This window comes from Apium graveolens, chromosome 4 (genome assembly GCF_009905375.1).
Source record: "Apium graveolens cultivar Ventura chromosome 4, ASM990537v1, whole genome shotgun sequence".
NCBI classification, from domain to species: domain Eukaryota; kingdom Viridiplantae; phylum Streptophyta; class Magnoliopsida; order Apiales; family Apiaceae; genus Apium; species Apium graveolens.
In genome coordinates this window covers 7,308,664-7,332,713 of record NC_133650.1, presented here as the reverse complement: position 1 = coordinate 7,332,713, position 24,050 = coordinate 7,308,664, and the positions used below count along the sequence as shown (strand labels likewise).

Genomic DNA, 24,050 nt, shown 5'->3' with positions numbered 1-24,050 from the left:
AGAATTGAACGTAAAAGATATATAATATAGTCTAGTACCTAGATCATCTAACAAAATTGGAACTCAAAAATAAATCCAGAAGTAATATCTTACCTAATGTTGATGAATTGAAAGTACTCCAGCCATCACCATTTTGAAACCATCGAAAACACTAACAAAGAGATTTTTCATAGAACTGGTCATGAAAAAAACTGGAATTGATTCACCGTTGAGGAAGTGAAAGTCATAGTCGTCTGTGTAGTGTTGATCGAACACCCTTCTCCTCCATTATGCATTAAAAACAAAGAGCATTGGTAAAAATACAAGGCTAGATCTGCTATTAACTAATTTAGGAGAAAGAATGTGTTGAATAAGACCACTTGTCTCCTTGTCATCCCATGAGTTCACTATTTCTACTACTTCCCCAACCTGCAGAATTACCAATAGAATTCTAATTAGTATAAGAATATCGAAAATCATTCTCATTAAGTTATACAGTAACAATAAGGTAAAGGTACATTCATGCAATACACTATTTTAAGTAGACTGTGAGTGTATAAAGTCACAGACCCTGACCTTGTTCAGAACATCAACCTGATGACAAACAGTCTTAAAAAACCGCTTGTTTAAAAGAAGACTTGATAGAAAGCGGCATGTCAATTAAAACACCACTGGAAAAGGACAAACGAGGACCGCTAGATGGGAACCATGGGCAAAAAGAAGATCAAAGAGATGTGAATAGAGATAGTTAAGTTCATATGTAGTGTTAGCTCTAAGGAAATAAAGAACCTGGTCAAGGGTTTGCCACTAGAACCAGCTGCAATCAAACTGAGAATACCTCTTACCAAAGCACCTTTTAACCACTGGAATCGAGTATATCACCGTGAAATTCCCCAATATACATCCTTTTAATGACAATACCTCGACATGAATGTTGCAAGTGAAGTAGGCTAAGATGAGCATACCTAAGGTAACATAATTTTGTAACACGCATAATTAAACCATTGCGATAGGCCATCTATGGCATAGTGTTAAGTTGGATCGAGCTAGCAGGAACTTTATATTGTAGATGAGTTATGCAAGATTGTAAGATCGATATCATTATCCATTGTAAGTTGAATTAGTTGGAATTTGGTACGATGTAATAAAAGTTAAGGTTGTGGCTTATTTTCATACTTTAACCTGTTGCTATCCGTGGTTGTGTAAAGAAGGGCCAATGCATATAATACTTTATATACATGTTTATATATTGTGGTGTGTGTGTGTTGTGAGCCCCAAACTTCTGACTCGGGTTAGGAGAGCGTCACAATTTCTGCCTTTTCTGTGTTTGAAGATTCTTTTTAGATGTTGCACCCGTGTTCTGAAACTCCATATAATTTCCTTTCCCTGCTTTGCTAAAATTTCTGAGATAAAGCTGATTTTTTCTATTATTGATTTACCTTGATTCATCTTTCAGGATTTTTCAACGATTTTACCATACATAAGATCCCTCAACCACGCATTATTGAATCTAAAATGTTGAACTTTGACTGATTATGAATGTGAATATGACTCCAATAAAATCGGATTATGCTCAGAGGTTGATATTTTCAAATTAATCAGTTTAATGTCAGCAAACTAGCCACAAAATTGTTTAATACTAACGCTATGTTGAGTCTGATTTCTGTCCAAAATTTTGTACCATAACCATTTTCCCATGTATATGAATAGCCTTCAAGTTCTAAATCATGCAGCCCACATTCATCAATGCATTTTTGAAAACCCTGAATGAGCCATGTCAGATATAATCTTCCTTCTCTTTTGTCTTCCAGTCGTACAACATTATTCATATCCCCTATTAATACCCATGGTAAAGGCACTTGGTTATGCAACCTACAAATCAAGTCCTAAGTTTCCTTTCGTTTCACACGATTAGGTTCTTCGTATATGCCTGTGAGTCTATATTTTTTTCGGCCTTTTGTTTCAACAACCACATCAATATGGTTTCTACTATAAGATAGCATCGTAACCTCCTGTTTATTCATCTATAGTAAAGATATTCCCCCACCGTGCCCTCTACAATCTACTGTGGCTCCTTCAAAACCTACAATATTTTTTACTTTTTCGACTTTATCTGTTTTACACAAAATTTCACTTAGAATAGGAAAGTCCTGACTGTTTTGAAGTATGGACTCCTTAAGGAATTGTAAAGCCCATGGGGTCCTAAGCCCATCAACTCAGGGTGTTCATAATGTTTGGCGAGCCCCGTATATGAGACTCGCCATCTTCACATTTTTTGGATTATTGGTATTATTTGTTTGTTTCATCCCCATAATATCATCTCCCTCTAGGCCCATATCCAATCCATATTCTTGTAAACGTCATCCATGAGGCCCAGTCCATCATTAGTTCTTCGTTTCTTATTTTCTATTATTGTCACCCCTATTTTTATGAGATTTGATATAACAAAATCCTTCATTATCCATATCTCTTTTGAATTTCCCATAATCGCGTCTATCTCGTGTGGTTGTTTTGTTGCATTTCCTTGATTTTCTCCATGTATATCTATTCCTGATTTGGCGGGATTATATCCATCTTTCTGGTAGTGTTCCACTCCTTGTTTGTTGATGAATTCCGACCATCTACATTGACTTCCCGCAACCATTTCGCACAAATCAATCTTGTCTGTCTTCTTAGTGGTGCTCGCATTCAGGGACTATACAGTTTAACTATATCTCCCTCTGTTGTATCAAACAAAACGGCTGCAGAACTTATCTGAGTGGCCTTGTAAGCCGTAGATGACGCAAAAGGTGGGAATGTTTTCATATTTAATATAATCAAATACCAGTCATTACCAGCCTTCCTCGCCTTCATACGCCTTTTTAATGGTTTTGCTAAGTTTACCGTGACTTTGACCCGTAAATATTCTCGCCAAACTCCCGTGAAATTGCTAGGACATGATTGAACAAAAGTTCCAATGTAATTTCCTTCCTCCTTCACTACCTTCTTAATCATGAAATTCGCGCGTAGCTCATGATTTTGAACCCATAAATCCATGGTCTCCAGGTTTACAGCACGAGTAATTCTCCTTCTTTCATTCTTGCAATTACCAAAGCCTTACAGTTGAAGGATCACGAGCTGCCTTCATGAACTCTTTTAATGTCCACTTCATGATAAAATTGGAACAAATATAAATTAATATCCAACTCTTTTTTAAATACACCATTTCCGGATCTCCATAAAGTAGCCATTGTTTGCTTCATTGATAGGAAGTCAACAACTCCTTCTACCAGAATACGTCCAACCAGATATAATTTTGCGTTAAAGTCCAAATTCGAATCATGAAGTTGTTCATGTATTTTCACCTCAAAGCCAAAAGCCAATCTCTCATCTTTCTCATCATTCAACGTGATTTTATTCATAGCATCCACTATATTGCTAGAGGAGGCCATCATAATCAGAATGAAAAAAAATGAAACCAACAATTTAAATTGAGACCAAAAAAAAATAAAACAGAATCAAATCTTGATATGAAATCAAGACATAACAACCATGTCAGATGACAAGACGTATTATGCATTTTGGCGCCAAGTTTTGTTGATTGTGTGAAATATTATTTTATAGTTTTAGATATTAACCACAACAAAGGTTTATAATGTTTTAACAAATCTCAATACAATAATTGTTATCGGGATAAATTTATAATATATATATATATGGCAATTCAAAATTTTAAAGTATAATTTTTTATATTTTTTATTTGACAATATACAACTTTTCACGTAAATTAATTGCTTAAGAATACGATAACCGGAGTAAAGAGTTGCTTCATTTAAGAAATTCTACGTAAACTAGTATCATATATCAAATGGTGATTGGTTATTAATGATATTCTAAAAAGGTGATTAATTTTTAAAAAATGACTAAATTACTCAATAAAGCGAAAATAGGTCAAATATCGGTTAAAATTGTATTTACCAGTCAAAAATTAGATTTATCGATCAAACATAAATCGATCTCATTGATTAAAAAATGTAAAAAATCACATATATTTTTTAAAAATAATAGGAAATTGAATAAAAAATAATAAAAATGACATTCTTCTATATAGATTTACTACTTTTGACGAATAAATATTCTTAACTTTTTTCTCGCAATTTGCCCAAAAAATCAAAATTTAGATCTTAAAAATTACATTTAGTTAAGCAATAATATATATTTCTAAATATAATTGTTCAAATATATGATAATTGTATATGTTTAATCAAAATAATAAAATTACTACTGATACAATATTTATTAGAATTTAAAATAAATTAAATTAATTCTAATTAATGACCAAATTAATCATTTTAATTAATTTCTGAACCGTATTTTTCCGATTAAATCCAATTCCCGCTTTTTACCCCAAAATTTACCAAGTAAAGGGATATTTATAAATCATTATATTAAGTTACTTTGAAGGATATTCAAAAGAAAGGATAAAGATACTCACTCCGGAGGAAAAACGAAGCAAATTATCTCATCTTGTTCTTCTGGACTGAACTTACAACTATCAGGCCTAACTGGCCCAATTTTCTCTGAACCTTCTGCAATGGCCCATATGTGATAATAGACTGGCTCATAAGTTCCATTATAACAAAACTGCCTGTCAAAAATAAATAAATTAATTCATCCAAATTATTTAATTATTATTATCGCTAAACCCTGAGCAAAACTACAATCTGAAACTGAATCGCAATTTGTAAAGGCTGAATCAGTTTTAAATGGACGACGAAATCGAGATAGAAACTGTACGATTACTCTGTAACAAACTTGTGATCATTCAGAACGAACCAGGCATTCAGTGGCTGATTGGTTCTCCATTTTTTTATCAATTCACAATCGCATCCTCGTTCAGATGTATTCACACTCAAAACTCTCATCCTCTTTCTCCTGATTACTCCAAAGAATCAGGTACTCTCGCTTTTAATGTATTCACACAAACTAACTTCAGCTCAATTTGTGGATGCACACTTGTATTACTGTTAATATACTTGGACATTCCTAATTTGTCCTTATCGAGATCGTATCGTGCAAGGAATGAATGATTGTATGTATAGGAACATTTCGGTTTACTTAATTGTGCAAATATAATTCAATTACTGTGAAATCGTGTATTGTTAGTTAGAACAGATGAATATATGATATTGTTCATATGTACATTTTATTTACATTTCTGAACTTTTTGGAATCGTCTATTTATGTCGTGTAATTTGTATGGATACATTTTGAAATCGAGTATTCAGGTACTCCAAAGAATCAGGTACTCTCGTTTTTATTACTTATATTTACCTGTTTCTGTATTTACACAATCTAACTTCAGCTCAATTTGTCGATGCACACTTGAACTACTGTTAATATATTTGTTATTGCACAAAAGAAATTTGTAATTTGCATATATCGAGATCGTTTTGTGAACATATAATGCAAGGAATGAATGGTTTTATGTATAAGCACACTTCGGTTTACTTACTTGTGCAAATATAATTTAGTTATTGCAAAATTATGTATTTGTGTTTAGTAATTTGTCTTGAGTCTCATGAAACAAATGAATATATGATATTGTTGATATGTACATTTTATTTACATTTCTGAACATTTTGGAATCGTGTATCTATGTTGAGTAATTTGTCTTGTGGATGTGCATTTTGAAATCGTGTATTTATGTGAGTAATTTTTCTTATGGACGTTTATATGTGTACACAGTTTGCTTGTTTGTTCAAGTATGCTTAAATTGATGTGTGTGTATTGTATTGTATAAGTGGATGAATAGATTCGAGATTACACCTATGGAAATCATGTATTCTCTCGAGTAATTTATTTTATGAGCTGATGAGTGTTTTGTATGTGCACACACGCAGTTCATATAACTTATCTGTTCAAATACTATGAATACCGTATATCTTTTAAGGAATGAACACATTCATGCACAATTTTTACAAATATAAACTATGAATTTATGTTGAGTGATTGTCTTATGGACAGATGATCTGCGGACACTGTTATTAAAAGGTTTTGAGGTAATTGGGGCTCTGATTGTTGGTAACAACTCTGATTTTGAACAAGTAGCAAGTGAGGCAATTGACGCCTCGCGTAAATTGAGAAAGTTGCTTTATAATAATGTTGACAAAGAAAGTTTGGAAAAGAGAAACTTGGTGGGGGCTGTGACGGATTCAGGCAATGGTGATGTTCGGTTTTTTGTATCAAGGTCAGGATCAAATCGTGTCGAGCCTATTACCTCAGTTGTGTATGATGATCAACCTGAGAAGTATGTTTGGGAGAGAGGTTGTTTACTTCGCTGTCAGCTTCCAATCAATTTGCCATTGTATTATCCTGTCAACAGGCCTAAGGGTGAGCTGTAATTTTTTTACCCTATGCTAGATTGTTCATACATATATTATCAGTCATCTTATAATCGTACTCTTTTCTTAATGTATTGCATGATAGTTTCTGATAATCAAGAAAAGTTTTGTCTACCTATTGGGACTAGACAAATGTTTATTATTGCCGATTGTTTGTAACTTTATAGTATCTTGTCATGACACAAGCTTAAATGATGTATATAACCAAAGTTCTACTTAATAGGTTCCGACGAGAATGTGCACACGAGTACATGTCGTTTGAACTTTTTTTGAATATGATATTCAATTTGAATGATTTAGTTTTTAAAGTTTAAACTCTAAGCTGCACATTCGTTACACACATGATAGATGACCTAAATTTGATTGCTGACCGTTATTGTCTCTCATAGATGTCAAGGATATGTTTATGCAAGCAACTGAAGCTGTATCTGCTACTCTTAGAGATCCCAAAGTTGCATACATTGTAGAAACACTGAATGAAACTTCAACCGATGAACCAGAGCATGTCATATTTCGAGGGTCAGATTTAAATCTAAACACGAAGCTCACAGATGCCGGGTTTTCGAATGACATTTCTCAAGAAGTAAATCCAACAGAGTTATCATGCTCACACTTCTGTTTGAAGGATAGGGACATCAGAACATTTACTTCTATAGAGGAGGTAATTAGATTACACAAAAAATCAAACCTGCACTGTGTAAAATAGTGGCTTTAGTGCCAAATTATGTTTTACAGTATTTATAAATTTCCTGGACTTTCTATATTAGCTTCTTTAAAAGTTTCAGTTCTTAGAATGCAGATAAAATTCAAGTACAAATCCTGCATAGTAGATCGGATAACAGACAAAAGTCTACTTCCCCATCTGCTGAATTTTTCCCAGGTATGGAAAATTTATAGAAAAAGGCGGTTGCATGAGTTTTTTTGGTTTAACTTTGATTTCCATTCCTAAATTCCACACTTTTTTGAGTTACATGGAAATAACCTATTTGCCAGCTAAAGTAAAGATCCAAAAAAAATAGCTTTGTACTATTGCCTGTCCAACTAACAATCTGATTTTAAAATGATTATAAGTTTACATCATTCGCTTATTAAAGTCGACGAGCTTCTTCTTGAAATCGCAATCGCCACTAAAACCGAAGATTTCTACTTATTACAGTTGCGAGATTCATGTCATGTTTTTTAGACTTGTCATTTATCACATGTCTTATGGTCACTATTATAGTTGCTTTTATATTTTGCCAAAATTTAATGCTTATAGCTTAGATCCCTTAGTGTTCTTTAATAACTTTGTCTTGAACACCTTTTGAAGAGCTACAGATACAAGTGCTTATATTTATCAGATTAAAGAGTTAGGGTGCTTGCATCGATTCTTTTTAGTAAAATATTTTTATTTTTTAATTTTGTCCATCTGTCTTTGTACATTAAAATGTAAAGCAATTAGTAGTGTATTGAAGATATGAATCAAACATGCTTGAAATATGTGCTTCAAGAGTAAAATCCCAAGTTCTCATCCATATAACTCGATCTAAGATATTTATAATGGGAAGTTTATGTTTCTCTTACAGCTCCAGAAGAAACCAAACTTTTTGTTGTGGATTACAAACTAGAAGTGCTTTGTTATGCTGCAAAGGAGCTTTCTATTGCTTCTGCAATTTCAAGCCTACTCATCCCTGCACTCACTGACCAGTTACATGCAGTTAAAACAACGATATTTCCTGATCTTTTTAGACAACAATCAAATGTAAGATGCAAATTTATATTCTGTTTTTTCTTCTACTAGTTAAAAATGATGCGCCACTCGTGGGCTGATAAACACCACAGAGAAAGTCTTTCCTTAAAAAGCCTTGCACAAAATGTATTTGGATGTTGCTTAAGTTTTTTTTCCATTGCAGATATATCCATATCACTTCAGTCCTCCTGGGGTTTCACATCCAATAACTGTTTTATATGAATTAACTTATGGGGAAACGGAAATGAAGCAAGGTGCTGTTTTCACGGATTTTCTCTTTGACATATATTGCGTATTTACTGAAAGCAAAATAATACTATCTGTTACGTTTAAAACGTGTTGGCAAATTGTTGGTTTCTGAAATTTGTGGTGTTCAAGTGTTTGCTTCCTTGAGTATATGGATGAAGGATATAGACAATTATATATTATTAAGTAGAGAAGCTGTCTTTTGTCCATCAACCTTTGTCATGCCATGGGTTTTGAGTATGCTTGCGGACACTGTAGTGTCAACATTCTAACAGTTTTTAGAGCTTGCGATATGCAGTGGAAGTTAGAAGGCTTCTTCACATGAGGCTAGGGCTACCTTTCGATCGTCCTCTTCTAAGAATTGCAAATGCTATAAATGTAGCAAGGAGCAGCAATAAACAAAAAGGTATATACATTCTATTTTTACCTGTATAATTAGTAACTTGGCGCATGCATGTGGTGCAAATTCATTAATCGTAACAATCTTTATTATATAATCAGGGTCTTTATTGCCCAAAGATGTACATCTGGGGATTCCAAGTAGTGGGGGTAAGTGCTTCTGTATGTTCTGTCACCTACATTTATTGATGGAAATTGTTGGAGTTGCATCAAAAGTTTGATGTATTGTGCAGTTTCTGGTGGTGGAGTCTCACTAATTCAAGGCTCTTATGAATACTTTCATTATCTTCAAGATGGTTTTGACGATTCGGTAATTTTTTTTTTATGTATAATGCTGGCAAGTTCAGTTTAAGCAGCTTTAAAATAATCATTGTATTATACAAGATTTAAGTAAATACCCCTTCCGTCCCATTTTAATTGATGTTTAACTTTTTGGCACGTATATTAAGGTTTAAAAAATAATTGTTATACTTGATAAAAAAAATTATTTTTTTCATACCAAATTAATGTTTAGATCTTAAATTTTTATTTGATATAAATTTTATAAATAAAAATTATGTAGAAGTATGATTTTTTATGTGTTAAAAAATGAAACATCGGTTAAAATGGGATGGAGGGAGTATATCATAAAGAGCATGTGGCTATAGATGCTCTAATGAGTTATGATGTTTTATAATTACTGTAGCTTTTGTCCTTTAATTAAATAAAAACGCCGCCATTGACTGATAAAGAAAATATCCTGAAAATAGCTGTTTATGCTTGTTTATAAGATTTTATCCCATTAGTGATTGTACCTGTGATTTGTCACGGGCTTGTGTTATGATGTTCAGATATAGCTCATTATGTAGTTTATGATATGTTTACCAATTCACTTGCATCTATTTTTTCTATCATATTCATTTCCGCTTCATGTCAGGGTTGGGGTTGTGCTTACCGATCCCTCCAGACAATCATTTCTTGGTTTAGGCTCCAGCATTACACCTCCATTGATGTTCCTTCGCACAGGTAAATAAGAGTCCTTTAATTTGCTAAAATGTACTTCTTTAGAACAGATATTATGATTGTATGATTCAGCTTTTCTTTTTCTAATTAGAATTAATCAACATGAACTTGTGTAATGCGTTAATGCCCTTATTTCCAACTGTACTTTTGTTGTTCTGTATAGAAATAGAAGAGCAGTTCAATAGTCCCGGCTAAATTATTTTTTTATAGTCTTTATGCCAATCCAACCATCAAAGTTTGGTCGAGTATATACATCTGTGACATTAAACTTTTTTGGTCGTGTTTATAGGCTTAACCTCTTCGAATTCCTTTCCATTTTGAGACCCCACAACACACACTTCTCCAGATTTAGGCCTACTATTTGAAGTTACCGTCCTATATATCTTTTGCTACCAATACCATTATGAATAGCATATCTAGGAGGCTCTGAATTCTCTCTTCTTGATTGAGGTGAGGGAGATATTGAAACCCCACATTTACAATCTCTTTCTTTAGCAATTACTTGGATTTAGATGAAGCACAAACTTTAAATTTGGATGGGGTTGTGGAGATTGAAACAGTGGGATTGTCTTCTTCAGTTTTTGTTGTTGAAATATGCTTCATTATTGCTCTCTCTCTTTTCTTGAACCGAAAGATAAGATAAAAGAAATGGGTTGTGTTCAGTTTTTCGTTTGACAAAGTAGAAGTGTATACAAGTGTGTTTATTTCATCTGTTCAGCTTAGACCCTCACTCTCCCAAAGCAAGCGATCTCACTAACATATTTCACACAGTTGTGGTTGGGATGTGCAAATCAGGCAATCAGTGCACTTGGGTAGTTGAATCAGCCAAAAAAAAGTTTAATGGGACAGTTGTATATTCGACCAAATTTTGATGGTCGGGGCATTCCTAAGCCTTTTTTACAACAATCATGATCTTTCAATTGATTTTACGTTGAGATTATAAAGTGGCATTTATTATTCACATTTTCAGGGAAATACAACAAGCCCTTGTGGAAATTGGTGACAAAGATCGTTCATTTGTAGGATCACGGGAGTGGATAGGTGCCATTGAGCTTAGCTTTGTTTTGGACAAACTCCTTGGTGTAAGTTTGCTACTTTATTATAAATTTGTTATTTATAGTCTGGAAAAAGGTCAAAATGTGATGTTGACTGCAGCAATTAGCCAAGAAGTCTCATCTCTGGCGTACCGCTTTGAGTAAAAAACTAATTGATTGCCTGCCTTATTATAGGGGATATCTTTAATTCTTTATTTATATGTACATCTGTCCCAGTGTTGTGAAGGTCTATGACTCTATTACAAAGGCATGACTGTATTTTGTCTCAAACAGGTGAGTTGTAAAGTTATAAACGTAGGATCTGGAGATGAAATTCCTGAAAAATGCCGTGAGCTGGCCCTGCATTTTGAAACCCAGGGAACTCCCATAATGATCGGTAAGTCAAGATTCAATCTGGTCTGCTCAGTACTTTGTGTACATATACCTTGCATAAAAAAAAATCGAAGACATGACAACAAGATTGACAATGTTAGTAAATTTAGGAAAGCTTGGTTTGATGTAAGAACACCATTAATATACTATTAACCAAATGGACGTGATTTTGAAATTCCTGATGCAGGTGGAGGGGTGCTTGCATACACTCTTCTGGGAGTTGATTACAATGAGACAAGCGGAGATTGTGCGTTTCTCATACTTGATCCTCACTATACTGGAAATGACGAGCTCAAGAAAATAGTAAATGGTGGATGGTGTGGCTGGAAAAAGGCTGTTGATAGCAAGGGAAAACATTTCTTCTTACAGAACAAGTTCTATAATCTTCTATTACCGCAGAGGCCCAATATGGTCTGATCACATATTACTTGTGTAAGCTGCTCAAGCTAACCTCCATATCATAGTCATCATCTGAAATAGTTAGAATCCTTACATACGAGTTCCTGATGTAAATCCCAAACTCGAATCATCAAATGTACCAGCTATACAGTCGTCGCACACAGGGCACACATTGCAAGTCGTCGTGCTATTATCTATATCTTTATATTCACAGACAGTGAACAGTTTGTGATTTGTTGTACAATCAGATATTTGCAGAGTGCACAACCTACCATGGTACCAGTAACAGTTATTCTGGATGTATCGTAAATTTGAATTTTATGAGCTCTCAGCAAATTATAATGATAATAATGAGTAATATTTGCAAGGCTTGTTGATACAGGCTGGAATTGATGCACCATATGCTGATTTATATCTTTTAACCACCCCTGTTTGCTCTCATCTTTTTCTCTATTTTTAAGCCAGTGTAACATAAAATATTTATTGAAAAAATAGTTAATGATCAATTCTAAACTTGAGATTTGCTAGATTCGAAACAATTAACAAAGAGAAACATATAAGATCATCGTGAGATACACAATGGATAAGTCTTGTAGTGAAATCCCCAAAATACCCTTGTTCTAACATCAACCGTTCCGTTGATAACACAATTACGTTTACGTTTATACCCCTGTTAACCCCTACAAAACAATCAACTACTATTACAAAACTCTTTGAGAGTCGGTCTCATCCATATCCAGTTTTTGACATTTCTGGAAAAAACAATCTCACAAATTGACCCTAGATCTAGGGTTACCTTCCTTGCACATATTTTACTCATATATACACTCTCTCTCTCTCTCCCATCTCTCTCTCTCTCTCTCTCTCTCTCTCTCATCCATCTCGCTCCATCTCTCTCTCTCCCTCTCCCTCTCTCACTCCCTCGCTCTCTCATCCATCTCTCCATCTCTCTCTCTCTCTCTCTCTCTCTCTGTCTTGGCTCGACATCCCCTGCCCGAGCCAAGTACAGAGTTAACTCGTTCCAGGTCAGTTACAACTCAATCATATATATGTTTATGTGTTTAATTGTGTTTATGATTGATCATATGTGTATATATGTATTGTTATAATTGTGATTTTGATAGATTATTGGAATTTAATTTGATTCGTGGATTGAATTTGTGAGTGTTTTTAAGTAATTTGAAGTTGTAAACTTGTAATTGTAGAATTGGAGTGTGATCGATGGCTTCGAGTGAGGGTTTTTTGACGGAGGAGCAGAGGGAGACGTTGAAAGTTGCGTCCCAGAGTGTCGATATTTTGTCTAGTTCACCTAAATCACCTTCTGCGTTGATGTCGGATCATTTTGCCAAATCTCCGAAAGGTGGGATGCCTGGGATTAATGCGAGGCATGTTCGGAGAACTCACTCCGGGAAGCTAGGTCGTGCCAAGAAGGGTAATTTCTTTGTTTTTCTCTAATTATTTGTTTTAGTTGATATTTGTTTTAATTTTTATATAAAGCAGTGTTATTAGTTTTTGTTGTTAAGGATTATTGTAGGATCAAGTTTGCTTTGTGTTGTAGTAAAGCCTGCGGAGGGGTTAATTAGTGTGGTGTTTAACATGTTGATTTTACACTGGGACTATAGGTCACAAGTCAACGTTGGAGCAGCTACTAGCTGTTGACTAGTTGTATGCTACTTAATATGATGTATTGTAAATATGGTTCTGTGTGTAAAGACAAAGTATTAATCATAACTAAATATACTTGATAATAAGATAACATAGTAAAATTGTCTTAAAAGTTAACATATTGCATGCAACATAATTAGAATCCATCATAAATATGTAAACTTTATATTTATTATTTGCCTTGTCTTCTGACTAATTAGTGATTACTTGACTAGTCCTCCATCGGAACGCTATGGAGGACTTTTCGATAAAACAACCATGAGCTGTATACTTTTCTAAGTACTTCGTAAGAAATTGACATTGAAAGTGTGAGTTAAGTATGTATATTGGAAGATCTGTGGTTTAAGACTTTAAGTTGTTATTATAATCTCTTGTATGCTGCAGATGGAAACAACTAGGAAAAAGCACTTATTAGCCCTAACACGTGACAATAGTATCTAGGGACATGTTCCATGAGCTTATCAGCGGAACTTTGTTCTGTTCTAGATAAATCAGCTGTTTTTATGCTGTTTTCCTTTTCTTATGAAATTGATGGGTCATGACTGTTAAAGAAAGTGTTTTTAATTTTCTATTGGTTGTCCCAAATTTAGGATGCGCAGTTTCATCTTTTCGCACCCCCTTTCTGTTTAGTTCCAATTAAATTATGTATTTCATAGGTTTCGGACTTTCTTGCCATACTTTGAACCGCATTCATGTGGACCTTCTGATCAACATCCATCACCATTTTTTCCGTTTAAGCATTAAATGATACTAATATCAAGCTCCAGATTTGAAGTTTGCTTGTAAATTTGTAAGACAAGTGCATGCTATTTTGAGCTTAGAATCTACCTGCTCTTTTGAGCTTTGAATAAAAGTATGTTCTAGGGCTGGAGTTTATATTTTTCTATAAGATTTGCATTACGAGGATCGTAATAAAATTTACAATGCTGACCTTTTTGCATACTAAACAATTTCCAGTCTTGTTATTATAATCAACCTTAGTTGGAACAGCGCCTCAGAACTTGGATCCAAGTACAAGGCTCGGAATTAGTGATTTTTATTCTTCTGTAATGTCGAATATGATTACAGTACATGAAATGCTTGTTTCTGGTTGATTTTATTCCTTTAGGCTTTTGCCATTCTATCTCTTAATTAATTTTTTTACAGATGGCGGCGGCGGCAAGGGAACTTGGGGTAAACTACTTGATACTGGCTGTGAATCCCCAATTGATCGAAATGATCCCAACTATGACAGTGGCGAGGTAATTGCCGGATTAAGTTATTTTTTCCTCTCGTCTAATATCTCAAGGAGTTAAACGTATGGGCATTTCGTGGCGAGGGAGTTATGCTAGCTTATGTTCTTTCAGATTTTTTCTCTATAGGTGTTAGGGACCAATGTTGTTTTACATATTAAATAAACAGATTTCATTTTCTTATTTGTCTTTATACAACACAGGAACCTTATCAATTGGTTGAGTCAACTGTAAGAGATCCACTGGATGATTACAAAAAAGCTGTAGTTTCCCTTATTGAAGAATACTTCAGCACTGGTGATGTTGATGCGGCATCTTCTGATCTGAGGGAGCTTGGATCGAATGAGTATCATCCTTACTTCATCAAGAGGCTGATTTCCATTGCTATGGACAGACATGACAAGGAGAAAGAGATGGCTTCTGTTCTGCTTTCAGCTCTCTACGCTGATGTCATCACCCCAACGTCGATTAGCCAAGGTTTTCTGATGCTTCTCGACTCTGCTGATGATCTTGCAGTGGACATACTAGATGCTGTCGATATTCTTGCTCTATTCGTTGCTCGTGCTGTAGTTGATGACATTCTTCCCCCAGCGTTTGTTACTAAGGCGAGAAAGGGATTCTCACAGTTGACCAAAGGTCTTCTTGTTCTCGAAACTGCCCAGAAAAGTTATCTTTCAGCTCCCCACCATGCAGAATTGGTTGAACGAAGGTGGGGAGGCAGCACCCACGTTACTGTTGAGGAAGTGAAGAAAAAAATTTCAGATCTTTTAAGAGAATATGTTGAAAGTGGTGACACTGCTGAGGCCTGTCGGTGCATCCGGCAGTTGGGGGTTGCATTTTTCCATCACGAGGTTGTCAAGAGGGCGTTGATACTAGCCATGGAGACTCGTACGGCAGAACCAGCTATTTTAAAGCTTTTGGAAGAAGCTGCAGATGAGGGTCTTATAAGTTCAAGTCAGATGCTGAAGGGTTTTGCTCGGTTGGCTGAGAGCCTTGACGACCTTGCTCTTGATATTCCATCTGCAAAAACTTTGTACCAGTCACTGGTTCCCCACGCCATCTCCGGAGGCTGGCTCGATGCTTCTTTCCTGAAGTCCTTGGAGAATAATGGAGAATTACATCAGAATGATTCTGAAAAATTGAAGCTGTACAAAAAAGAGGCTGTTGCAATCATCCATGAATATTTTCTTTCAGATGACATTCCCGAGCTCATCCGTAGTCTTGAAGATCTCAGGGCACCCGAGTTTAACCCAATTTTCCTGAAGAAGTTGATAACCCTCGCTATGGACAGAAAGAACAGGGAGAGAGAAATGGCATCCGTACTGCTATCTGCACTTCATATTGAAATCTTTTCCACTGAAGATATTGTTGATGGTTTTGTCATGCTTTTAGAATCTGCTGAAGATACAGCACTTGATGTTTTAGATGCTTCAAATGAACTGGCTCTTTTCCTAGCAAGGGCTGTCATTGACGATGTTTTGGTGCCACTGAACCTGGAAGAAATAGGCAGCAGGCTTCCGCCAAATTGCAGCGGAAGTGAGACTTTGCACGAGGCTAAATCACTTTTAGCTGCACGCCATGCTGGTGAGAGAATCTTGAGGTGTTGGGGAGGAGGGACAGGCTGGGCTGTGGAGGATGCAAAAGATAAGATAGTAAAGCTTCTGGAGGAATACGAAAGTGGTGGTGTTGTGGATGAAGCCTGTCAATGCATACGTGATCTTGATATGCCCTTTTTCAATCACGAGGTCGTCAAAAAGGCTTTGGTTATGGCCATGGAGAAAAAGAATGATAAGTTACTGGATATGTTGCAAGAATGTTCCAGTGAGGGGTTGATTACAACTAACCAAATGACCAAGGGGTTTACCAGAATCAATGATGGACTTGATGATCTCGCTCTAGACATTCCAAATGCAAAGGACAAGTTCAAATTCTATGTTGAATATGCCCAGGAGAAAGGATGGCTCCTTCCATCTTTCGCCTCCCCCTAGTGCGGATGGTCCTTTCATCCGAGCTGCAACAATCTGAAAACACATGTCCCCGTATATCTTTTTTCTGTGTTAAAAATATGGTGGAAGCTACGTTTCTCTATACAATGCTTACTTTTTCTCAACTTCTTTTTCCTTTACTTAATATTACTGAACGTGTAAAGTAGGTTTTCGGGTTTGGTTTTTAAACAGATTTAGTCTGGTGTATGCCCTTTGCTTAGAAAATATAAACTCTTACATGCCTCATCTTCTACTTCTTTGCTTATCTGCCCAGTTTTTGGTCTGCCAATAATTGTGGGGAAATGCCATTTCAAGAGCTATTTGTAGCACATATTATTAGAATATGCTACAAATACAATATGCTACAAAAGTGTGAATGCAGGGAGAATATGCTATAAATGTAGCTCCGAACATTGTTGTTGTGAATGTAGGGAGACTATGCTATAAATGTAGCTCCGAACGTTGTTGTGAATGCAGGGAGACTATGCTATAAATGTAGCTCTGGAAATTAAAAAAAAAAGCACTGGAAATAGCATTTCCCCGAAGCTCACTTTCATACTATTTGGACACGGAAGATCGTTTAAAAAGTTGTATAAAAATTTCGATCCAGATCTTTGGGGAGAAATTAAGCGAAGAAAAATATTTTAGCATCTTTTTGCAAATTATTGTAGCATATTGTATTTGTAGCATATTCTAATAATGTACTACAAATAGGTCCGAACGTTGTTGTGAATACAGGGAAAATATGCTACAACTGTAGCTCCGAACGTTGTTGTTGTGAATGCAGGGGGGATTTTAGCATTTTTTGCAAATTATTTCTTCTTACACAACTCGAGAACTTTTGTTCTCTGTAAGGAGCCGGTATCAGCTTGCACCAAAGATATGCCCTGCAAGGCTGCAATCAAGAGAAGACCTTTTGAAAATGTCGTTTCCACATGTAAAAGATTACGCCTATGCTAATATAAAATTGTATAACTCCCTAAACTGCTAAAATAATAGAATTGTGTATTATCTTCATTGAATATTAATAAACCCAATACAAATTTATACTCTTTAAAGTACTAACAATTTTTAATGATTTGGGATTGTAAATTTATGCTATTACTTTGTATCGGACATGTTTGTATTACATTTTAATAATAATGTTTTAATATATTTGTTGATATCATATTATCATGTAAGCCCATATTACAAACGATTTATTTTAAGTTCGATTTTAAGATAGTAATAATATAGTTATAAATATCAATTTAAAATTTAATTTTTTTATATAAAAATATACTCCCTCAGTCCCAATTTATTTTTACAGTTTGCTTTTTATGCGTAATTTAAGATGTATTAATCAAATGGTTCTATTAATTATTTTTCATTTTTTTCGTAAATAGAAATAAAATTTACGATTTAAATTTTTATTAACAAAAAAAAAATTTGAAAAATAATTACATGTAAAAAATTAATTTTTAAATTATATATGAAAATCAAACTAAACAAGTAAATTAGGACATAAGAAATACATATTATTATGAAATTAAATAGTCCATAAACATCACTCTATCGTAAAAAAAATATTAAAGATTTACGATGGATATCCATTTTCATTTTTAGACAACGACCAGAAAGCTCTTTTTTAAGGACAACCAGAAAGCTTTAGTTGAACTGCATTGAAGGACAGCGGAGCTGAAGCTCATGGACCCAATCAATCTCTGTTGGTCATCATCTTTTATAACGCCCACCACCTGTTCGATGAAATGTCTGAGAGAACATGTAAAACAACCAAACCCAAAAACTATAGCACCCAAAGCAGCAAAAAAGAGGGTGGAGAATTCTTCACATGGTTTGCAGAAGTCATCAAAGAAAAACTTGGCTCATATACTGAGAACTGAGGCAGCCATTATAGGTGTCGAAAAGAAAGCGGATTCGAGAAAGTACACTCGTTTGTGGCCTAAAGCTATTTTAGAAGCTTTGGATAATGCTATTAGACAGAAAAGATGGCAGTCTGCTCTTAGAGTATGTCGAATTTCTTGGTTTTAAGTTTGCTCAAAATTGTCGAAAATTTATAGTTTGCTATAATGTAGTGTGGTTATGAAGTCTATTGAGAATTTAATAAAATAAATGTGCAGGTTTGAGGGAATTAAGTTTTAATAAAAGAGTTGTTGTCATGCCATTTTCTTGTGTAGTGTTTGACACCCTTAAATTTAATCTTAAACCCTGCGTAATAAAATTTTTTGGATAGCTCTTTTGTAATTAGAGAAGATTAAATAAAAGAGTATCGGAATACAAAAATCACCAGGTTTCTGCTTGTTAAATTACCGTTCCTGTGGTCTTTCTAAACTAGATTGGTTATAATGTGGTTCGTCATAATATTGTCTATTAAAGTTCATTAAGCTTGAATTGCAGAATATCCAAAGTTGTTAATGTTAATTGTTATTTATAGATGATTTGTGAATTTTTCAAATTATCTGACAAAGACATGCTCTATTCTTTAGATATTTGATCTTCTTCGTAAACAACATTGGTATGAACCAAAAGGCCAGACGTACACAAAGCTATTGGTGATGCTTGGCAAGTGCCGGAAACCTAACCAAGCTGGTTTGCTTTTCGAGATTATGTTATCAGAAGGCTTGCAGCCAACAATTGATGTTTACACTGCGCTTTTGAGTGCATATGGGTTCAGTGGTCTCATTGATAAGGCGTTTCAGATTATTGAGGATATAAAGTCATTCTCTAGATGTAAACTTGATGTGCATACATACTCTATCCTCATCAACTGTTGTTTTAAATACCGTCAATTTGATAGAATAGAGCATATCTTACAAGAAATGTCGTACTTGGGGATCCAGTGTAGCATTGTCACATACAATACTATAATTGACGGATATGGAAAGTCTCAGTTGTTTGAACAGATGGAGAGTGCATTGACCAACATGATTGAAAGTTGCACATGCCTCCCGGATGTTTTCACTTTTAATTCTGTAGTTGGAACTTATGGTAACTGTGGACAAATTGAAAAGATGGAGAAGTGGTTTGACGAATTTCAACATATGGGAGTTAGCCCAGACATTGTAACATTCAATATATTGATTCAATCATATGGGAAAGCAGGCATGTACGATAAAATGAGTTCAGTTATGGATTTTATGGAGAAAAGATTCATCTCTCCAACTATTGTCACGTTTAACATAGTTATCAATGTATTTAGGAGAGTAAGGAATATTGATCGAATGGAAGATTTTTTCCTGAAGATGAAGCATCAAGGACTGAAGCCTAATTCAATCACTTATTGCACTCTCATCAGTGCTTATTCTGAAGCTGGTCTCTTGCATAAAGTTGATTCAATCATGAGGCAAGTGGAAAATTCAGATGTAGTTTTAGATGCTCCATTCTATAATTCTGCTATCACTGCCTACGGTAGGGCTGGTAATGTAGATAAAATGGGGGAGTTATTCTCGGAAATGAAGGAGACAAAATGTTTACCAGATAATATCACTTTCAGTACAATGATAGAAGTCTACAATGCTCAAGGTATGCTTGAGGCTGCTCAAAAGTTGGAGAGTAAGATGATAACTGCCACACAAACTCGGGTATATTTTACATTTTTCTCAAATTTATTTTTCCAGTTAGTTCAGAAGTTAAAAATGTATATACGTTTTTACTCTGACCTAAACTTTGTCAGTAATTTTTTAATATTGGTGTTTAAATATTTGAATTAGTATACAAGGCCATTAGCGGTTACACTATTATAGTTTTATCTCTTGTGTTGTTTCAGCAAAGAAGTTGATCAGATACTAATTTAAAGGAGTACAAGAAATAAGTTCTCCTGATCTAAATGGTGTTTCTGATAACTAGAAGAAGGAACTGCCTTGGGCATGCAAGTAAGCCGCAGGGTAAGTACAATAGCTTGCCTTTGGCTTTTCTGTCTCTGTTAGGTCTTAAATGAACATCCTACATATTATGAGACGAACTAGCTCTTTTGTGTCAAATTATTGAACAAAGGTCAGTGTATTGAACTATTGCTATCTTGAACAAGTATCAAACGAATATCGGAAAGGGCATAGCAGAGATTTATTGTTATTTCCATTGAACTACCCTCACCTTGATTATATTAAGATATGGAAGTCTGCTTTTGTCATTTATATTAGTTAAAAGGTTCCTCATTTGATTCCTGTTGTGTTTAATGCAATATAGCTTGACGTTCCTATTTAGACATGTCCTTTTCTGAGGTCCTTCCGGTTCACTCCTTGGTTCAGTTTGACTAACCTTCAAGTGAGCCTCACAATTTTGAATGCATGGTTCACTGAGATCATTGCTCTTCTTGACGTTCCTATTGAGAAATGTCCTTGTCTGAGGTCCGTCCGGTTCACTCCTGGGTTCGGTTTGACTAACCTTCAAGTGAGTGCCTCACATTTTTCTAACACATGGTTCACTGAGATCATTACACTCCTTGACGTTCCTATTGAGACATGTCCTTTTCTGAGGTCCTTCCAGTTCACTCCTTGGTTCGGTTTACTAACCTTCGATTGAGTGCCTCAAAATTTTGAACACATGGTTCACTAAGATCATTGCTCTTCTTAATTAACAATGTACCTAAAGCAAATAAATATGATGAAATTAGGTTTTTCTTTGCTTATTATATATTTGCAATCAATGTACCCTTTTGCAGTTCTGATTTTTGTTTTACAGTTATCTTATATTTGCTTCTTTCTATCCTCTTCATCCGCTTCCTCTGAAGTCTACACATCCTCATTAATATAGGTAAAAATCATTTAAATTTTGGTTTTAAAAAATCATTATTATTTCAGAGACTTGGGTTCTGCTGTTATTTTTCTCTTTATATTATATATTACAAATATCGAGGCGGTATTTCACCTTTCAATGCCTCCAGATGCTACCGGAAGAATCTGATACGTTGGCAACTCACCAGACTAAAATTGATAGCAAGTTAGCAACGCATCACATGTGTCAACCTTGATTTATCTAAGCCATTTTTCGTGCTCTGCTTACATCAAAAGGAATCATCACCTTCTGTTTTATGATTGACTATTTTACTTTCGCCATAGTATCCGTTATAAGATAGACACCTTATTTAGTTATTTATTATCTTTTGCATATTTCTGAGATACTAAATGTAGAATCTTGTGCATTTCTATTCTTAATTTGAGATTCTTGTGCAATTCAGGCCAGTTCTCTTCCCACACAATCAGGGTTGATGGAATTTGAGCATCCATATTGCAATGTAACGACTGATCCAGATAAATAAACATAACACAATTGTCTTGTCGAATATCTTGTGCATAAAACATTTTATATTAGCATCTATTTCTTGTCGATATTACTTGCACGTAATGTGCATCTTTGCACTTGGTATCCAAATCCAGTACTTTTTATCCACTATTGTGATGTACAACTCTGAGTAGTCAAGACATACCAACTATTGAAAGGGGCCATTCCTATTATTGATATGTGTAGTTCTTGGTTAATTTGATCATATTGCTCCAGACTCCAGAGAGACAAATAATTGGTGGTGGTAAAATACCTGCATTTTAATTAGTATGGCAGGATATATTCTTTTTACAATGAAACTGCTGATTCTTCCATCTCATTGGTGACTTCCACCCTTTCCGTCTATCAGATCTCACAATTGTTTGTGTTTTCTTTTATATTTGTGTTAGTCATATCTACCGACAGCCACTATATTGAGATATTAACTTCATCTAAGAATTCAGCTACTAAGCTGGTGGTAATTTATGCCACAAGTGTGTGTGGTCCATGTACTTGTGAAGCTTGATTAACACAACCCCACCCAAGTTACAATGGTAGATATAGTTTTATAAGTCATTACATTTAAAATTGTAGTGGGATAAATATGCTAGGAATTATCTTACGAATCTGTACATTTGATTAGCAGGATGGTTGGAATATTGGACCGATCCTCATGTTTCCCCGAATACTGTAAGCTGCTCCAGTTAGCAACTATTACATTCATCTATTACATATTATATATAAAATAGTGCAACATGTAGGTTTCCTCAGCCATTTATTTCCACATCATGTATCCGTTTCTGCTGGCTACTGAAAGTCTGAAACCCATTCCCCTATAATATATATACAAAATAGAAATGCACGGCTCTTTGTATCTCTCCCGCACAACCTCATGTACTGCCTCAATTGCCGATTGCTGTTAATTAGGACCTCTGGCAGGTGAGAATTTGCTACTTTCAATGGCTTATTAGAGTCATTTAATTGTTGGGCTGACATGTTTTGATGTTTGATCAGGCATGTCCATGTACCTAAATAATCATTCCCACATGACTTTTGAAGGAAATTACCTGAAATGGTGGGATTGATCATTTATCCCAGTTATTTTGGATTGTTCGGACTGTCGATGATTTCAATCAGGTATTTGAATTCAAAACCGGAATAGAATTAAAGCTTCATGTCCCTCTCTTACTATCACTCTGAAGTTTGTCTCTATGTCTGTTCTCACTATTTCCCCCTATTATTTATGATTTTTGGGGGATTAACCAAGGTAAATTATTTGACTTTTTTGGGTTTGTAATTGACTTCAGTGGCATTCAAGTGCGTACTTTTAGTTGTCATTGATTTTATATATAGTCTGTAATGCTTTCTTATATGTGCCTGCCCCTGCCTCAAAATTAGATGGCAGGTGACACTTGCAATTTGCATATCACCAATACATAATTATATTTTAAATATTTGGATACCTAATAGAAAAGACATGTGTTGATCATTTGAATTAGCACATGGTATACTACTTTTTTTTCCTTTTGTTAAGTAGCATATGGTGTAGTTCCCCCATGTTATTATGGTTTTTGTTATGTGGTAATCTCAAGTTTTTCCAAGCGTTTCTTTGCCTGAACTCAAATAGAAAAGGAAGTACGTGTGTCTGCTTATTTATGATGCTGGTGAGGAGGGACAGGCTGGGCTTTGGAGGATGAGAAAGAAAAGAGAGTAGAGCTTCTGGAGGAATATGAAAGTGGTTTTTTTTGTGGATGAAGATTGCCACTGCATACTTGATCTTGAAATGCCCTTTCTCATTCATGAGGTCGTGCAAAAAGGCTTTAACTATGGCAATGGAGAATAAGAATGATCAGTTACTGGATCTGTTGCAAAAATGTTTCAGTGAGGGCCTGATTACGAACTTACAACTAATCAAGTGACCAAGGGTTTCACCAGAACCACAAACTTGATGAACTCGCTCTAGACATTCTGGATGCAAAGGATGAGTTCAAATTCTATGTTGAACATGCCCAGGAGAAAGGATGTCTCCTTCCATTATTCGGTTCCTTCAGTGCAGATGGTCCTTAAAGCAGGTCCAATGCGGTGGACCAAGTCACCTGACACATTCTTACCTTCTTGCCACATAATTAATAATTGGACTTCACAGGCAGATGGGTGATCTCGTCCAACCCACAGCTCAATTCCTAACTTTTTTATGGACCCCACGTGATTAATCTTATGTAACTTTTAATTTGCAATATATTTAACTAATATATATTTTTATACTTATTTTTATTTTTAATGAAAATATTTTAAAAAATCAAAGGATTTTTTTTAAAGAGAGATATTTAAAATTAAAATATTAA

At 34.9% G+C, this 24,050-nt stretch overlaps 3 protein-coding genes across 8 annotated transcripts; all 3 read left to right on the top strand.

The window, feature by feature from the left end:
- Positions 1 to 4,641: 4,641 nt before the first annotated feature.
- Positions 4,642 to 11,943, top strand: LOC141717628 (putative Ufm1-specific protease). The gene is made up of 13 exons (XM_074519780.1): positions 4,642 to 4,914; positions 5,986 to 6,351; positions 6,752 to 7,023; positions 7,155 to 7,242; positions 7,928 to 8,103; positions 8,255 to 8,345; positions 8,636 to 8,743; positions 8,839 to 8,886; positions 8,970 to 9,046; positions 9,653 to 9,741; positions 10,709 to 10,820; positions 11,067 to 11,169; positions 11,353 to 11,943. Exons 1-13 carry the CDS (start codon positions 4,725 to 4,727, stop codon positions 11,580 to 11,582), a joined length of 1,950 nt encoding a protein of 649 aa, XP_074375881.1. The 5' UTR covers positions 4,642 to 4,724; the 3' UTR covers positions 11,583 to 11,943.
- Positions 11,944 to 12,272: 329 nt separating this feature from the next.
- Positions 12,273 to 16,692, top strand: LOC141717627 (MA3 DOMAIN-CONTAINING TRANSLATION REGULATORY FACTOR 1-like). Its single transcript, XM_074519779.1, has 4 exons — positions 12,273 to 12,589; positions 12,770 to 12,996; positions 14,376 to 14,470; positions 14,665 to 16,692. The coding sequence occupies exons 2-4, from the start codon at positions 12,786 to 12,788 to the stop codon at positions 16,447 to 16,449; spliced, it is 2,091 nt and encodes a 696-aa protein (XP_074375880.1). The 5' UTR covers positions 12,273 to 12,589; positions 12,770 to 12,785; the 3' UTR covers positions 16,450 to 16,692.
- A 1,290-nt stretch (positions 16,693 to 17,982) lies between these two features.
- On the top strand, positions 17,983 to 23,938 carry LOC141717626 (pentatricopeptide repeat-containing protein At3g53170). Of its 6 annotated transcripts, XR_012573717.1 has the most exons (7): positions 17,983 to 18,453; positions 18,933 to 20,027; positions 20,213 to 20,330; positions 21,623 to 21,679; positions 22,352 to 22,644; positions 22,720 to 22,842; positions 23,333 to 23,938. XR_012573717.1 is itself a non-coding variant. In XM_074519778.1 (3 exons), exons 1-3 carry the CDS (start codon positions 18,133 to 18,135, stop codon positions 20,222 to 20,224), a joined length of 1,428 nt encoding a protein of 475 aa, XP_074375879.1. In that variant the 5' UTR covers positions 17,983 to 18,132; the 3' UTR covers positions 20,225 to 21,118. The 6 variants fall into 6 exon arrangements, 1 of the variants encoding a protein (XP_074375879.1); XR_012573715.1 differs by having other exon boundaries at positions 22,720 to 23,938; XR_012573716.1 differs by lacking the exon at positions 21,623 to 21,679 and having other exon boundaries at positions 22,720 to 23,938.
- Positions 23,939 to 24,050: the final 112 nt, after the last annotated feature.

What these genes read in the sequence shown, in the direction of transcription:
- LOC141717628 (XM_074519780.1), top strand. Translation starts at nt 4,725, where the DNA reads ATGGACGACGAAATCGAGATAGAAACTGTACGATTACTCTGTAACAAA. An exon ending in ATTGATGTTCCTTCGCACAG is followed by an intron (nt 9,742 to 10,708) that starts GTAAATAAGAGT and finishes TCACATTTTCAG; the next exon opens with GGAAATACAACAAGCCCTTG. An exon ending in TTTTGGACAAACTCCTTGGT is followed by an intron (nt 10,821 to 11,066) that starts GTAAGTTTGCTA and finishes TGTCTCAAACAG; the next exon opens with GTGAGTTGTAAAGTTATAAA.
- LOC141717627 (XM_074519779.1), top strand. Translation starts at nt 12,786, where the DNA reads ATGGCTTCGAGTGAGGGTTTTTTGACGGAGGAGCAGAGGGAGACGTTG. An exon ending in GCTAGGTCGTGCCAAGAAGG is followed by an intron (nt 12,997 to 14,375) that starts GTAATTTCTTTG and finishes ATTTTTTTACAG; the next exon opens with ATGGCGGCGGCGGCAAGGGA. An exon ending in CCAACTATGACAGTGGCGAG is followed by an intron (nt 14,471 to 14,664) that starts GTAATTGCCGGA and finishes TATACAACACAG; the next exon opens with GAACCTTATCAATTGGTTGA.
- LOC141717626 (XM_074519778.1), top strand. Translation starts at nt 18,133, where the DNA reads ATGGACCCAATCAATCTCTGTTGGTCATCATCTTTTATAACGCCCACC. An exon ending in GATGGCAGTCTGCTCTTAGA is followed by an intron (nt 18,454 to 18,932) that starts GTATGTCGAATT and finishes TCTATTCTTTAG; the next exon opens with ATATTTGATCTTCTTCGTAA.